This window comes from Erinaceus europaeus, chromosome 13, assembly GCF_950295315.1.
Source record: "Erinaceus europaeus chromosome 13, mEriEur2.1, whole genome shotgun sequence".
NCBI lineage: Eukaryota > Metazoa > Chordata > Mammalia > Eulipotyphla > Erinaceidae > Erinaceus > Erinaceus europaeus.
The window spans coordinates 41,402,897-41,420,465 of record NC_080174.1 but is presented as its reverse complement, the minus strand read 5'-3'; the positions used below and the strand labels follow the sequence as shown (position 1 = coordinate 41,420,465).

At 43.0% G+C, this 17,569-nt stretch overlaps 1 protein-coding gene across 2 annotated transcripts in view; it reads right to left on the bottom strand.

Moving 5' to 3' along the window:
* DHDDS (dehydrodolichyl diphosphate synthase subunit) overlaps window positions 1–13,874 on the bottom strand; it is a 45,815-nt gene extending 31,941 nt beyond the window's left edge. The window contains exons 1-5 of one of the 2 annotated variants that reach the window (XM_007522549.3): window positions 13,776–13,874; window positions 13,128–13,241; window positions 6,117–6,233; window positions 4,387–4,529; window positions 130–246 (exon numbers count right to left, since the gene is read on the bottom strand). In XM_007522549.3, coding sequence (XP_007522611.1) covers window positions 130–246; window positions 4,387–4,529; window positions 6,117–6,233; window positions 13,128–13,190 — 440 coding nt within the window. In that variant the 5' untranslated portion in view covers window positions 13,191–13,241; window positions 13,776–13,874. The remainder of the gene's footprint in view (window positions 1–129; window positions 247–4,386; window positions 4,530–6,116; window positions 6,234–13,127; window positions 13,242–13,775) is intronic. The other variant, XM_016187918.2, reaches the window with a different exon arrangement.
* Between the last annotated feature and the right edge of the window lie 3,695 nt (window positions 13,875–17,569).

Genomic DNA, 17,569 nt, shown 5'->3' with positions numbered 1-17,569 from the left:
AATACATGGCAAAGAAATACACTATCCACGTGAGCTGTTTCATCAGCTCTCATTGCCTCCTACACCAAATGCAGATCAGAGAGAGTCAAAGACTGGTCCATGTCCCTAAGAAGAAATCTGAAGACTTACTTGTTGTAATTCTTGGTGGCCTGTACAGCTTGTGCAATTAGCTCCTGGAGATCTAGAGGCAGCAAATGTAGATCACCCAGAACTCGAATACATACTCCATGCTTTTGCAGCTTCTCCCTGATTGGAGGAAAGGACATAAGGTCATCATATAGAACCATGAGCTGAAGAGAGCAAGGGGCTTAAATCCGAAGCTATGAGTTTCTGAGTGCTTTTCTGTGTGTCAGGAACTGTCACTGCATCCCAACAATTCTGAAAGAATATATTACATCCCCCATACTACTGCAGGAAACTGAGCTACAACAGTCAGAGAGGGACTGTCCAATGTCAGTCATCAAGTAGTGTGTCAGGAATGAAACCCAGGTCTGCATGACTCGAGAACTCAAACTGCCAAACACTATATCACCCCATGTGTCCTTGCCAGCAATTTAAATTCTGTAATGTTTGTCCTATTCTGACAAGTGAACAAACACCTTAAGGGTAAGAGTTGTTTCTTAGATCAGACAAGAACTGGTGTGTTTAGGGTGGTAGACCAAGAGCTGCATAATTAGTTACTCTGTATCTCCTAGTGAAATATAATAGTGAAATCTAATGTAAATATATGTTTAGGGGGCAGGGTGGTAGAACATCTGGTCGAGTGCACATGTTTTAATGCAGAGGCCCTGGGTCCCCACCTGCAGGGAGAAAGCTTTTCTTCTTTTTGCCTCCAGGGTTATTGCTGGAGCTTGGTGCCTGCACTATGAATCTACTGCTCCTGGAGGCCATTTTTTCTACTTTTTTATAGGATAGGACAGAGAGAAATTGTGAAGCAACCCCTGCAGGTAGGGAACCAGGGGTTTGAACCAGGATCCTTGCTTTGTACTATGTGTGCTTATCCTGGTGTGCCACCACCTCCCCCCCCCCCCCCAGAAGAAAGCTCTGCAAGTGATCAAGCAGTGCTACAGGTGTCTGTTTCTCTTTCTCTTTCCCTGTCTCCCCCTGCCTTTTCAATTTCTGGCTGTTTCTATTCCAATAAATAAAGATAATATATATTATTTATAAAAAATAAAACTGGGAGGTTGGGCAGTAGCACAGTGGGTTAAGTGCACGTGGTGCAAAGCACAAGGACCAGAGTACGGATCCCGGTTCGAGCCCCCGGCTCCCCACTTGCAAGGGGAGTCGCTTCATAGGTGGTGAAGCAGGTCTGCAGCTGTCTGTCTTTCTCTCCCCCTCTCCTCTCGATTTCTGTCATATCCAACAATGAGCGATATAAACAACAATAATAACCACAACAACGCTACAATAACAAGGGCAACAAAAGGAGGAAAAAAAATGGCCTCCAGGAGCAGTGGATTCATGGTGCAGACACTAAGCCCCAAAAATAACCCTGGAGGTAAAATAATAATAATAATAATAATAACAATAATAATAAAACTGAAGAGAGTTTAAACCATGATCCAGGAGGTGGCGCAGTGGATAAAAGCATAGGATTCGTAACCATGAGGTCCCAAGTTCAATCCCTGGCACACATGTACCAGAGTGATGTCTGATTCTTTCTCTTTCTCCACCTATCTTTCTCATGAATAAATAAATAATTTTTAAAGTTTATTTATTCATGAGAAACATAGGAGGAAGGAAAGAAATAATCAGACATCTCTCTGGTACACGTGATGCCGGGGATTAAACTCGGGAGGGACCTCATGCTTTGGAGTCCAATGCTTCACCCACTGTGCTATACCTCCTAGACCACTAAATAATTTTTTTAAACATTTTATTTATTAGATAGAGACAGAGAGAAATTAAGAGGGGGAGGCAAGACTGAGAGGGAGAAAGACACCTGCAAATCTGCTTCCTCATTGTGAAGTGTCCCCCCTGCAGGTGGGGAGCAGGGGCTTGAACCTGGGTCTCTGCACTTCATACTATGTGTGCTTAACCAGGTGTGCCACTACCTGGCCCCAATAAATAAATTCTTTTAAAAAATAAATAAATAGGGAGTCAGGCGGTAGCACAGCGGGTTGAGCACAGGTGGCACAAAGCACAAGTACCCGTGTAAGGATCCCGGCTCGAGCCCCTGGCTCCCCTCCTGCAGGGGAGTGGTTTCACAGGCAGTGAAGGTCTGCAGGTGTCTCTCTTTCTCTCTCCCTCTCTGTCTTCCCCTCCTCTCTATTTCTTAATGGTTATGCAAACAGACTCTCATGCCTGAAGCTCCAAAGTCCCAGGTTCAATCCCCTTGCACCACCATAAACCAGAGCTGAACAGTGCTCTGGTTAAAAAAAAAAAAAAAAAGACAGGAGATAGATAGCATAATGGTTATGCAGAGACTCTCATGCCTGAGGCTCCCAGTCCCAGGTTCAATCGCCCGCACAATAAGCCAGACCTGTGCAGTGCTCTGGTGTTTCCCTCTGTGTCTTTCTCTCTCTGCATCTCTCTCAAAAGTAAAATAAATAAAATACTTAAAAAAAAAAAAAAAAGACAAAGGGCCAGGTGGTGGCGCACCTGGTTAAGCAAAAACATTATAGTGTGCAAGGACCCAGGTTCAATCCCCTGGTCCCCACCTTCAGGGGGAAAAACTTCATGAGTGGTGAAGCTGGGCTGCAGGTGTCTCTCTGTTTCTCTTCTCCCCTCTCAACTCCTCTGTTTCTATCCAATAATAAATATATATATCTTTTTCTTTATTCCCTTTTTGTTGCCCTTGTTTTATTGTTGTAGTTATTATTGATGTCGTTGTTGGAAAGGCCAGAGAGAAATGGAGAGAGGAGGGGAAGACAGAGAGGAGGAAAGACAGACACCTGCAGACCTGCTTCACCACTTGTGAAGTGACTCCCCTGCAGGTGGAGAGCTGGGGGCTTGAACCGGCATCCTTATGCCGACCCTTGTTCTTTGCACCACGTGCGATTAACCCGCTGTGCTACTGCCCGACTATATTTTTCTTTTTTTTCGCATTTCCTCCAAGGTTACTGCTGTGCCTCGGTGCCTGCACTATGAATCCACTGCTCCTGGAGGCCAATTTTTTCCCATTTTGTTGCCCTTGTTGTTGTCATTATTATTGCTATTGTTGCCACTGATGTTGTTGTTGTTGGATAGGACAGAGAGAAATTGAGAGAGAAGAAGAGACAAAGAGGGGGAGAAAAAGACACACCTGCAGACCTGCTTCACTGCTTATAAAGCGACCGCCCCTGCAGGTAGGAAGCCAGGTCCTCAAACCAGAATCCTTATGCCAGTCCTTGCACTCTGCGCCACGTGCGCTTAACCCGCTGCAACACCACCCGACTTCCAATAAAAATATTTTTTAAAAAATGGACAAAATGACAGAATTGACAGCCTAGCAGGTGGTATAGCAGGCAGAATGCCCAACTTGCAAATATGTCATCTCAATCCCCCAACAATACATATGCCAGAATAATGCTCTGGTTGTCTCTAGTGGGGGAGGGGGAGAAAGGCCGTGAGGAGGGGGAGGTGGAGGGAGAGGAGAAGAAGAAGGAGATGATGGAACTGATCTAGGCCCAGCTCTAGCTTAACTGGAGCTTTATATTCTGTTTTCTCATCTTTTTTGGTCATACTTCAAGCAACAGGTGGGCAGAGAATAGTTTCAATGAAGCTTGGGCAGTCCTGACTGGAATTAAGTTCCACCCTTTGAAGCAAACAATCTTTATCAAATGTCTTCTTTGACCTCTTCTGGGTTTGCTAACTAAATTGAATTTAATGACAGCTCAGAAGGGGCCTGAAACTACAGCTAAGCCTGGTCTGGCTCTTCCCTATCAAGGCTCCTCATGCATCATTCTGTCCCTTCCTAGAGGGTATGCAGAGGAAGTATAATAACTTCCCAGGAATAACTGACTACGTACTATTAAATGACTTTTTCAACATTTTTCCTCACTCTACTTCCTTGCTATCAATTTATTGTTTCTGGGGCAGAAAGCTGATACTAAAGTATGCCAATTAAGGGATCTGCCGTATTTTGGGTTGTTCTCATGAAGCAGAGAAATTTGGTCTAGAGAGAAAAGGAAGTATGTGAAGAAACTCACCTTAATGGATTTTAATTTCTGTTTTCAGTTTTGCTTGTTGTCAAATTCTGTGAAATATCTCTATCTAGTCAATAAAAGGCCCTTCTTTAAAAAAAAAAAAGAAGAAGAAGAAAAGGAAAAGTAGCTTGCCAAAACAGATCTAACCAGCAACAGAAGGGTGTAATGGATATAAATAAGTGTCATAGGAGAGAGCTGAGGGCCAGGGTAAGAATGGAGGTTGTGGAAGAACACACTCTCCCCTCCGACAGTAGCTTACTGTTCTTCCAACAAGCGGCTGAACTTCTGCCGGGCCAGATCCATTAGCCCGTCTACCTCACTCTTGGAGCGTTTGAAGTTCTCAATGCTGAATGCGTAGACCGTCACCTCTAGGATGCCCAGGTTCAAACACCAGCGCAGGGTCTGAGAGGGGAGAAGGCAAGGAGCTAGTGTACAAGGAAGAGGCGGGAAGGAAAACAAGAAATGCCTCAGCCTCAACTCTGTGCTGAAGGTAGAAGACAGACTTCACTCAACAAACTCTGGTAAAACTACAATAACATCAGTGCTTATGCCCTAACGATGAACCAAATTTCACTCTGAGAAACTTAAAAATGTTGGGGCCAATCAGAGGTGATCCAGGTAGAGAATACATGACAATGTGCAAGGACACAGGTTCAAGACCCTGGTCCCCACCCACAGGAGGCAAGCTTCATGAGCAATGAAACAGTGCTGTAGGTATATCTCTTTATTTGTTAATTATTAAACAAATAATTAACAAATAAAGAGATATGACTGCCTCCTCTCAATTTATCTCTATCCAAAAATAAATAAATAAAACTATAACTAAATTAAGGAAAAATATTGTTAGAAAGGTTATATCAACCTACAAAAATATTAGGTTGTCAGAAAAATCATGATGCATTTTTACATAGAATAACAGACTATTTAAAAGAGGCTGGGTGGTACTGCACCTGGTTACAATGCTGAAGGACCCAGGTTCAAGACCACAGTGCCTACCTGCAGGGGGAAAGCTTCACAAATGGTGAAGCAGTGTTGCAGGTGTCTCTCTTGCCTCTTTCCCTTTCTCCTCAATTTCTGGCTGTCTCTATCCAATAAATAAATAAAGATAATAATAATTTTTTAAAAAGCAGAAAAAATAAATGATTTTTCTGATAAACCAGTATCTGCCAGAACTTCTAGTAAAAAAAGGTTGCCAAAGCTATAAATGTCATTTTATAATGCTAAGTCATACTGGAACATATTACAAGGATGGGGTGAGGCACAGAAAAATATATGAACTGTTGATTTATTAAGACAATTTTATTATTTCTTTTTTAATATTTATTTATTCCATTTTGTTGCCCTGTTGTTTTATTGTTGTAGTTACTATTGTTGTCATCGTTGTTGGATAGGACAGAGAGACATGGAGAGAGGAGGGGAAGACAGGGAGGGGGAAGAGAAAAACAGACACCTGCAGACCTGCAACTCTCCTGTAGTTGGGGTGCTGGGGACTGGAACAGGGATTCTTTTTTTTTTTTTAATATAGATTTATTTAATTTATTTATTCCCTTTTGTTGCCCTTGTTGTTTTTTATTATTGTAGTTACTATTGTCTTTGTCGTTGTTGGATAGGACAGAGAGAAATGGAGAGAGGAGGGGAAAATAGAGAGGGGGAGAGAAAGACAGACACCTGCAGACCTGCTTCACCGCTTATGAAGCGACTCCCCTGCAGGTGGGGAGCCAGGGGCTCGAACCGGGATCCTTATGCTGGTCCTTGTGCTTTGCGCCACGTGTGCATAACCCACTGCACTACCAGCCAATTCTCTATTATTTCTAATTTTTAATTTTTGTTAATACTGATATGAGACCTACAGCTAGTAAGCTGGCAAGGCAATAAAACAGATAGCTATTAAAAACACCCATAAATCATAGCAAACACAGTGCCTAATTTTCTAGCTGTAATCTAATTGTCTACAGAATGTTCACCATCATTCTGGCCACATACACCTACCTCAGCCAGCTTGTTGAAGCCCTGTGAGTGGCCCTCTTGCCGTTCTACTTGGCACTTTCTGGCATAGCGACGGTTCCCGTCCATTATAAATGCAATGTGTTTGGGCATTGGGCTTGCCTGTGAAGCAAGGAGACAAGTGATTAATACATTGCATATTCTACAGGGATAAAGGAAGACATTATATTCCAAACTGACAAGCTTGCACTTATGATAAAAATCTTGAGGAAGACAGTTGAGTATCTTGTCCTCAATAAATGGTTATTAAGCACTTTAAAATATTATCATTTTTAAAAAATATTTTTAAAATTTTGGATAGAGATGAAGAGGAACTGAAAGGGAAGGGAAAATAGGGCGGGTGGGGACGGGTGGTAGTGCACCTGACTGACTGTACACATTATAATGTACAAGGACCAGGGTTCAAGCCCCCAGTTCCCACCTGCAGGAGGAAAGCTTTGTGAGTGGTGAGGCAATGCTGCAGGTATCTCTCTGCCTTTCTCCCTCTTTATCTCCCTCTTCCCTCTCAATTTCTGGGTGTCTCTAGCCAATACATAAATAAAGATAATTAAAAAGAAAAAAAATTTAGTTAAAAAAAAGAAGGGGAGTCGGGTGGTAGTGCAGTAGATTAAGTGCACATGGCGTAAAGCTCAGGGACTGGCATAGGGATCCCCACCTGCAGGGGAGTCACTTCACAGGTGGTGAAGCAGGTTTACAGGTGTCTATCTCCTCCTCTCTGTCTTCCCCTCCTCTCTCCATTTCTCTCTGTCCTATCTAACAATGACAACATCAATAACAACAACAATAAACAGCAAGGGCAACAAAAGGGAAAATAAATAAAATATTAAAAAATCATAATAAAAAAAGAAGAGGGGGCTGGGTGGTGTTACACCAGGTCAAGCACACATAGTAGCAAACAGAAGAAACTATGCAAGGATCCTGGCTTGAGCTCCTGGCTCTCCACCTGCTGGGGGGTAGCTTATAAGTGGTGAAGCAGGTCTGCAGGTATCTATCTTCCCTTCCCCTCTCAATTTCTTTCTGTCCTATTCAAAAAAAAAGAAAAGAAAAGAAAACAACAAACAACAATGGCTGAAGGAGCAGTGGATTCACAGTGTAGGCACCAAGCCCAAGTGATAACCTTGGAGGCAAAAAAAAAAAAAAAGAAGAGGAAAATGGGGAGGGAAAAAGACACTCGCAGAAAGTACTGTTTTACCACTTGTGAAGCTTCCCCTCTGCAGGTAGGGACAGGGAGCCTGAACCCAGATCTTTGTGCTCTGTAATGTGTGTGCTTAAACAGGTGTGCCTGACCTTGGTATTAAACATTTTTATTCAGTACTTACTATGTATCAACTATTATGCTCAGCTTTTTGTAGTTCATCTTTTCAATTATAAAAATAGTCAGTCAACAATATTACCTTCTTTATTGTGTGCTTCTTAACCTATCTCTATATATCAAAGCACTTGGTCTCAGAAAAGCTAGGTGGCTTGCAAAGTAACATGGCTAAGAGGCAAATGGAAATTCAAACCGAGGTCTGTGTGCTTTTAGAGTGTATCTTTTCTTGATCATCACCTTGATTTCATTAGTCCCCAATGGAAGGGAAAGACTGGATACCTATGTGTTAGTCAGATGCAGAGGGCATCATCCACATAAAAGGTTTTAGTCCACTCCTTAGTTTTATTCAATCAGTATCACGTAAAAAGGGGAGTGATACTTGGATCATTTAATTTTTTAATTTTATTTATTTATTTATTTATTATTGGAGAGAAACAGAGAAATTGAGAGAGGAGGGGGAGATAGAGAGGGAGTGATTCTACCTTCTGCAACCCACAATGACCCTGGGTCCATGCTCCCAGAGGGATAGAGAATGGGAAAGCTATCGGGGGAGGGGGTGGGATATGGAGATTGGGCGGTGGGAATTGTGTGGGGTTGTACCCCTCCTACCCTATGGTTTTGCTAATTAATCCTTTCTTAAATAAAAAAGAAAAAAAAAGTTTAAAATAAAAAAAAAAAAAAAAAAAGAAAGAGGGTAAGTTAGGAGAAAAAAAAAAAAGAGAGGGAGTGAGACAGAGACACCTGTGGCCCTACTTCACCACTCATGAAGCTTTCCCTCTGCAGGTGGGGACCAGAGGCTTGAACCCGGGTCCTTGTGCACTGGAATGTGTGCACTTAGCCAGGTGTGCCACCACTTGGCCCCAGATCATCTAATTTTTAAAAAAAATATTTTTATTTATTTATGAGAAAGATAGGAAGAGAGAGAAAGGACCAGACATCACTCTGGCACATGTGCTACCGGGGATCAAACTCAGGACCTCATGCTTGAGAGTCCAAAGCTTTTTCACTGCGCCACCTCCCGGACTACTATCTAATTTTTTTAAAGAAAATACTGAGGCTGGGGAGATAGGCAGCAGCAGCCCACAGAACCCTGTACTACTAATAATCAGAGCTCTGGGTAAAAGAATGAAGGAAGGGGGGCCGGGCAGTGGTGCACCTGGCTGAGCGCACATGTTGCAATGCACAAGGACCCAGGTTCAAGCCCCTGGCCCCCACCTGCAGGGGGAAAGCTTTGTGAGTGGTGAAGCAGGGTTGCAGGTGTCCTTCTGTCTCTTTCCCTCTCTGTCTCCCCCTTCCTCTCGATTTCTGACTGTCTCTATCCAATAAATAAATAAAGATTAAAAAAAAAAAAAGAATGAAGGAAGGAAGGAAGGAAGGGAGGGAGGGAGGATAGAAGGAAGGAAAGAAGGAAGCAAAGGAAGGAATGGAGGAGGAAGGAGAAAGAAAGAGAGCAAAAGAGAAAGAAGAAAAAATTATAAAAATTTAAATCTCAAGAGCCATTTCAAGATGTCAGGGAGATAGAAAAAGATTTTCCTGCCTGAGGCTCTAAGGTCCCAGATATAGATAAGATGGGATGGTAGAGCCTCAGAACCAAGGTCTCAGAATCAATACAAAGCACCACCAATAAGCCACAGCTCAGTAGTGCTCTGGTTAAAAATGAATAAGTAGGGGAGGTAGCGCAGCGGGTTAAGTGCACATGACGCAAAATGCAAGGACTGGTACAAGGATTCTGGTTCAAGCCCCCTGGCTCCCCACCTGCAGGGGAGTCACTTCACAAGCAGTGAAGCAGGTCTGCAGGTGTCTATCTTTCTCTCCCCCTGTCTTCCCCTCCTTTCACCATTTCTCTCTGTCCTATCCAACAATGACAACAACAGTAATAACTACAACAGTGAAAAAAACAGGGCAACAAGAGAATAAATAAATATTTTGGAAAAAAGAGAATAATTTAAGTATATATATATATAAAAAAGACCCATTTCAGGATTGCCAAAATAGCTCACCTGGATAGTGTGCTTTGCTTTGCCATGCATGAGACCCAGGTTCAAGCCAAGCCCCTATAGCACTGGAGGATGTTTTGCCACTGTAATATCCTTCCCTCTCTTTCTCTATCTCCTAGCTGAAAAAGTTGGCCCAGAATGATAAAGCCCTGGCAATGACAAAAAAAAAAAAAAAGAAAAAGAAAGAAAGAAAGAAAGAAAGAAAGAAAGAAAGAAAGAAAGAAAGAAAAAAAAGCCATTTTAGGATCTATTGGGCTGGCAAAATAGCTCACTTGGGTAGTATGCTGCTTTTACCATGTACACGAACCAAGTCTGAGCTTCAGTACTATGGTCTCTTTCACTCTCTCTCTCTTTTTTATTTTTTTATTTTGGAATGTCTTTCTTTGCGATGAGATAGATCCTAATTAAAAAAACTCTTGTAGGGAGTTCGGTGGTAGCGCAGTGGGTTAAGCGCAGGTGGCGCAAAGTGCAAGGACCTGCGTAAGGATCCTAGTTTGAGCCCCTGGCTCCCCACCTGCAAGGGAATCACTTCACAGGCGGTGAAGCAGGTCTGCAGGTGTCTGTCTTTCTCTTCCCCTCTCTGTCTTCCCCTCCTCTCTCCATTTCTCTCTGTCCTATCCAACAGTGATGACATCAATTACAATAACTGCAACAATAATAATAATTTTTAAAAATGAGGGCAACAAAAGGAAAGATAAATACAAAAAAATATCTAAAGAAAAACTCTTATAGAAGGGTTATATTTTATTTTTTTAATTTTTTAATTTCTTTATTGGGGGAATTAATGTTTTACAGCTGACAGTAAATAAAACAGTTTGTACAAGCATAACATTTCTCAGTTTTCCACATAACAATACAACCCCCACTAGGTCCTCTGTCATCCTTTTCCAGGACCTGTACTCTCCCCCACCCCAGAGTCTTTTACTTTGGTGCAATACACCATTTTTCACTCTTTGTCTAAAAAAAAAAAAAAGAGAGAGAGAGAGAAATCAAAAGCATTTCTCTAATATATGAAATGCTGGGACCTCATGGTTGATAGTCCAACATTTAATCCACTGCAACACTATCCAGACCTAAAAAAAGCCATTTCAAAGAAAACAGTAAAAGATATTTTTGACACACCCATCCAAAACGGTCTATGTATACCTATGTTCAAACAGCACAAAGCAATCTACATGTCCAAAAACAGATGAGTGGCTAAGAAAGTTGTGGAGGCTTTCAGGTCCTGGTGCATGATGATGGAGGAGGACCTAGGCTGGGGGTGAGTGTTTTGCAGAAAACTGAGTAATTTTACATATGTACCAACAACTGAATTTACTGTAAACCATTAACCCCCCTAATAATATATATATATACACCAAAAAAGAAGAAACAACAAAAGAGGAAAAAAGAAAAAAGAAATTTTGAGTGCAAAAACAAACATATCCCACTTAGAGCATTACTCAGCTCTAGCTTATGGTGGTACTGGGGATTGCTTAGAGCAATCTTGTGTAGCTTACTGAAGAGCTCTTCTCTGACTGCTTCCAAAATTTTCTACTTTTGTCATCCACAGGTAAACTAAGAAAGAAAAAAAAATCTGGGAGTCGGGTGGTAGTGTAGCGGGTTAAGCACACATGGCGCAAAGTGCAAGGACCAGCTTAAGAATTCCAGTTCGAGCCCCCGGCTCCCCACCTGCAGGGGAATCATTTCACAGGTGGTGAAGCAGGTCTCCAGGTGTCTTCTCCTCCTCTCTCCATTTCTGTCTGTCCTATCCAACAACAATGACATCAATAACTACAACAATAAAACAAGGGCAACAAAAGGGAATAAATAAATATAAAAAAGATATCTTAAAAAATAAAAAATAGTGGTCCAGGAGGTGGCACAGTGGATAAAGCATCGGACTCTCAAGCATGAGGTCCTCAGTTCAATCCCTGGCAGCACATGTACCAGAGTGATGTCTGGTTCTTTCTCTCTCTCCTATCTTTCTCATTAATAAATAACAGAATCCTTACGCCAGTCCTTGAGCTTTCCTCCATGTGCACTTAACCAGCTGTGCTATTGCCTGACTCCCAAGCTTTCCTATTCTTTATCCCTCTGGAAGTATGGACCCAGGATCATTATGGGGTGCAGAAGGTGGAAGGTCTGGCTTCTGTAATTGCTTCCCTGCTAAACATGGCAGCCCTTATATTAATAACAACGAAAAAATGCTAGACATTTGCTAAGTGCTTTCTAGTTTTTTGTTTGTTTGTTTTACCAGAGCACTACTCAGCTCTGGCTTATGATGGCCTGGAGGGATTGAACCTGGGACTTTGAAGCCTCAGGAATGAGAGTCTCTTTGCATAACCATTATGTTATCTACCCCTTGCTAAGTGCTTTTTGTATATTTCCAGAAACAACCATATAAAGATATGTTTATGAAACAATAGAGTAAGACTTTGATTCATGTTTGCTTACCTCCAGAGTCCAAACTCTTAGTCATCATGCTTTAAATGGTTAAAATTGTTTTATCTAAATCCCAGAAAATAGTATTAGCAATACTAGATCAAAGTTCAGGAAAACAAATTTCAGAGGGCCAGGAAGTGGCACACCTGGTTAAGTACATACACTACAGTGTGCAAGGACCCAGGTTCAAGCCTCTGGTTCCCACATGCAGGGGAAAAGCTTTGAGTGTTGAAACAAATCTGCAGGTATCTGTGTCTCTCTCCCTCTCTATCTTCCTCTCCCTTCTCAATTTCTGTTTCTATTCAATAATTAAGTATTTAAAAAAAGGAAAACAAATTTCAGTTCTTTATAAGGAAAACCTAACAATATGTGTTGCTTAGTGATACTGGGAGTCCTGCACTCCCTAAGAATGTGACAGGATAGTAATCTGCCAGAAATGGAGACCTGGACAGTATCTTGCCATTTTAAGATTCATTGATTCCTGGAGTCGGGTGGTAGCAAAGCGGGTTAAGCACAAGTGGCTCAAAGCAAAAGGGCCAAGTAAGGATCCCGGTTCCAGCCCCCGGCTCCCCAACTGCAGGGGAGTCGCTTCACAGGCAGTGAAGCAGGTCTGCAGGTGTCTATCTTTCTCTCCCCACCTCTGTCTTTCCCTCCTCTCTCCATTTCTCTCTGTCCTATCTAACAATGGCATCAATCACAACAACAATAATACCTACAACAATAAAATAACAAGGGCAACAAAAGGGAATAAATAAATTAAGTAAATAGATAAATATATTCACTGATTCCATTACTAACTTTCATGGAGTATTCATTTTATTAAGGCTTAATTTGTAAATGAGCAAGAGGGAGAAAGAACCAGAGCACCACACAAGTGCATGTTTATGCCTGCGATAGAACTTAGGAACTCATACTTGTGAGGGCAAAGCTTCATCCACAGAATCACCTCGCAGGTTATGAAATGTTTATCTTTAATAACAGGTTTTTTGAAATTATTTAATTTTTTATTGCCACCAGTGACTGCTGGGGCCATTGCTGGCACTATGAATCCACGGCTCCCATGGGTCTTTCCCCCCCCCCCACTACAGGAGGGGAGCTGGGGCTTGAACCCAGGTCCTTGAGCATGGTAACGTGTGTTCAACCGGGCGCGCCACTACCTGTGTCCCAATAACAGGTTTTGATACAAGAACATAGGCCTTGTATCTGATCACTGAGAGGTGACCAGAAGACCAACTGGTGCTATATAGGCCACTCACTCCTCACCTTTAAGATGTAGGCACAGAAGCGCTCCCAAAGGGACAGCTCTCCCTCCTTGATCCATGACATAATTCTTGCCCTGGCAGACGATGAGGTCAGAACAAGAAGATACCAATAACCCTGGATAAACAAGAAAGAAAATCAGATGCTGCCAGGACTTGGAAAAAGCTAGAGCTAATTTCTAGAAACACATCTGACCCGTGGAGAGTAGCCAGCATTAGAATCCAAAGACAATGGTATAAACCTCGAACCTTTCGCCATCCAGTTTATAGCCAATGGGACCTTTGGGGGACTGAGGCCTTTCCTTGGTTCTCCTGGCTTGGATCTTGCTTCCATTCTTTGCCTAAGTATTTGCACTGATTTTTAAATAAATATCATAGTAGGCACCCCGCCACACCATTATGCCTATATTGTATTTCTTCCCCGTTTCTCCATCTCCACGGCTCCCCCTCCCCCCTCCCCCCGCCGCCGTCTCTCACTCCGCAGTGCGCTCCAGGTCACTAACCCCTGCGGTGGCCGCACCCGTTACCTCCTGCCTCAGTGCTTCCCAGATATTTCCTGACTCGACTCTCACACTGTCCCCTTTTCTCTCCTAGAGCTGTTTCACGTCCATTTATCTCTCTTCTCGTCCACCCTTTGAACCCAGGACCGTACCTGATCAGCTCTGTCAAAGCTCACAAAACTGTTGGCCCAATGGGCCCACACTTCCTCACGACGTGGCGCTAGGAGAACACGTCATCATTGGGCGCTGCGACACGCCCCCGGGTCATTGGTGGGCGGGGCCTGTAGTGGCTGGGAGAAGGGGCGGTAACTGAGGAGCTTGGGCGGCTGGAGAGCGGAGACGCTGGCTGGGCGAGGCTGGACCCTGTAGCCGAGAGCTCTGCAGATTCAATGTTAGGGAGACCTGGGGGGCAGGGATGTACATTACAGAGCAAGAATGCGGGGAATCCCACCTCAGAAATGCAAAGGTTGCTGCTGGCAGTTTAGAACTGCTTTGAAATGTAATAGGCAGTGAGTGCCCTGCTAGCGAGAAAAATCTCAGAACGTGACTTTAGAACCCTAATATCTTAAAAATTATATTCCTAGGCCCGAGGAATAGCATAATGGTTATACAAAAAGACTTATGGCTGAGGCACCAAAGGTCCCAAGTTCGACCACCATGACCCAGAGTTGAGTTGTGCTGGGTTTTTTTTTTTTTTTTTTAAAATATATATATTCCCCATTGTTTGTCTTATCTGGTAGTTTTAATCGCTTTGGAAAGTTTCTAGCTCCAGGCAATCTAACAGATATATTTAATGTCAGCCCAATTTGTGCAGATTTACAGCATTCAGCTTTTAGGGTTTGTAAATCCTCTGGAACTAAAGGGCTCAAAACGAGGCAGAAAAACTGTTTTAAGAATGACTTCTGAAACACAGAAAAGTCATTAAATAACTGGTAGAAAATAAAAATAGGGACATTAGTTCTTTACCAAGCCTGTAAGGCAAACTGTTGCTGGAATTTTTTTTTAATTTATTTAAAAAAATATTTATTTATTCCCTTTTGGTACCCTTGTTGTAGTTATTGTTGTTATTGATGTCGTCGCTGTTGGATAGGCCAGAGAGAAATGGAGAGAGGAGGGGAAGACGGGGGGTGGGGTGGGGGGGAGAAGAAAGATAGACACCTGTAAACCTACTTCACTGCTTGTGAAGCGACTCCCCTGCAGGTGGGGAGCGGGGGCTCGAACCAGGATCCTTTCGCTGGGATCCTTTCAGCTTAAGCTGCTGTGCTACCACTTGACTCCCTGTTGCTGGAATTAGAAGCACTGACACAAAAGAAATTGTGAACTTCTCTCAAGATTGAAAAGAGCAGTAAAGCCTACTGGGAGGTGGCACTGTGGACAAAGCGTTGGACTTAAAAGCATGAGATCCTGAGCTCAGGAGATAGTGCACCAGGTAGAGTGCACACCATGGGCATGTACTCAGGGTCAAGCCCCAGGTCCACCAGAAGAGGGGAGGGGAAGCTTCAAGAACAATAGAACAGTGCTTAAGGAGTGTTTCTGTCTATGAGAAAAAGGAAAAATAAAATAAAAACAGCCACTGTTAACAGTGGAGGAGTTGTGTGAGCAGTGAGACCCAGTAATAGCTTTTGGCGGCAAAATTTAACAACACAAACAAAAACCTGAAGTCTGGAGTTCAATTGCTGGCAACACATATGCCAGAGATGCTCTGGTTCTCATGTTGAATTTTTCATGACTCTTTAAAAGAAAAAAAAAAAACAAACACTAACGTGCTTGGAATTTGTTTATTTGTTGCACACCAAACTTTCATGCCAGAGGTCTCAGATTCAGTCCATTTCCTATCTCACCACTGTATGCAAGAATTGAACAATGTAGTGAGTGGTCTATCATAAAGGGGAGGATGGTATTTTCAAGTTAAAAAGTTTTTTTTGGGGGCTGGGTGGTGGCACACCTGGTTGAGTGCATGTTACAATGAGCAAGGACCTGGGTTCAAGCCCCCAGTCCCTACCTACAGGAGGAAAGCTTTGCAGTGAAGCAGTGATGCAGGTGTCTCTGTCTCTCTCCCTATCCCCACCTTCTTTCACGATTTCTGGCTGTTTCTATCCAATAAATAAATAAAGATAATAAATGTTTATAAAAATGAAAATGAGTTTTTTTTGAGACACGAGTGCAAGTGACTACAGCAGCAAAGTTTCAATGCAGTGGGAACCAAGCTCAAACCTGGGTAGAAGGCATGACAAAAGCTGTACACTATCACATAAGCTATTTTAGTGGCCCATTTTCAAAGTATTTTAAGGAAAGCATTAAAAAAAATCTTTTATAAGGAAGTTGGGCAGTAGCGCAGCGGGTTAAGCGCACATGGTGCAAAGCGCAAGGACTGGTCTAATGATCCCCGATCGATCGAGCCCCCGGATCCCCACCTGCAGGGGAGTCGCTTCACAGGCGGTAAAGCAGGTCTGCAGGCCTTTCTCTCCCCCTCTCTGCCTTCCCCTCCTCTCTCCATTTCTCTGTCCTAACAACAACGACATCAATAACAACAATAACTACAACAATAAAAAACAAGGGTAACAAAAGGGAAAATAAATAAAAAATAAATAAAACTATAATTTACAAGAATGCTATATGTTTTTTAAAGATTTCATTTATTCACTCATGAGAAAGATAGGAGGAGAAAGAACCACAGACATTACTCTGGCACATGTGCTGCAGGGGATTGAACTCAGGATCTTACGCTTGATAGGCCAATGCTTTTTTTTTTTTAATATTTATTTATTTCCCCTTTTGCTGCCCTTGTGGTTACTGATGTTGTTGTTGGAGAGGACAGAGAGAAATGGAAAGAGGAGGGTAAGACAGATAAGGGGAGAGAATGATAGACACCTACGGACCTGCTTCACCGCCTGTGAAGCGACTCCCCTGCAGGTGGGGAGCGCGGCTGGAACCAGGGTCCTTACAGGGGTCCTTGTGCTTTGCCCCATGTGCGGCTAACCTGCCGCGCCACCGCCTGACTCCCCTTAGAGGCCAATGCTTTATCCACTGCGCCACCTCCTGGACCACTGTTACTGTGTTTTTGACTTTGGATTGTGATTTCAAGTAAACCAGGAAAAGGAAGAGATGCTACACTGGTAATTCCAACTAGCAAGCTATTTTTAATCTGGGAGGGTAGTGCTTTGTCTTGTACTGCTACCCAGGTTTGAGTCTGGCCTCTACTACACTGGGGGAAGCTTCCATGCGCAGCGGGTTAAGTGCACATGGTGCGAAGCGCAAGGACCAGCGGAAGGATCTGGGTTCAAGTCCCTGTCTCCCCACCTGAAGCGCGGGTCGCCCCACAAGCGGTGAAGCTGGTCTGCAGGTGTCTGTTTTCCTTTCCTCTGTTTGTCTTATACAACAACAACAACAATAAGGGCAACAAAAATGGGAAAAATGGCCTCCAGAGCAGTGGATTTCTAGTGCAGCCACCGAGCCCCAGCAATAACCCTAGAGGCAAAAAAAAAAAAAAGTCTGAAAGGCCAACACAACAACAACAAAAAAACCTTTTTACGACAATAACTACCACAATAAAACAACAAGGGAAACAAAAGGGAATAAAAATATAAAGAAAAAGCAAAAAATTTTTATTTTATATATTTATTTTCCCTTTTGTTGCCCTTTTTTCCCCTTGTTTTTTTTGTTGGTGTTACTATTGTTGTTACTGATGTTGTCATTGTTAGGACAGAGAGAAAAGGGGAGACAGAGGGGGAGAGAAAACACTTGCAGACCTGCTTCACCACCTGTGAAGCAACTCCCCTGCAGGTGGGGAGCCAGGGGCTCAAACCAGGATCCTTACATTGGTCCTTACGCTTTGGGCCAAGTGCACTTAACCTGCTGTGCTACTACTGCGAGCCTGGTCAGGGTAGATAGCATAATGGTTATGCAAACAGACTCTCATGCTTGAGGCTCCAAAGTCCCAGGTTCA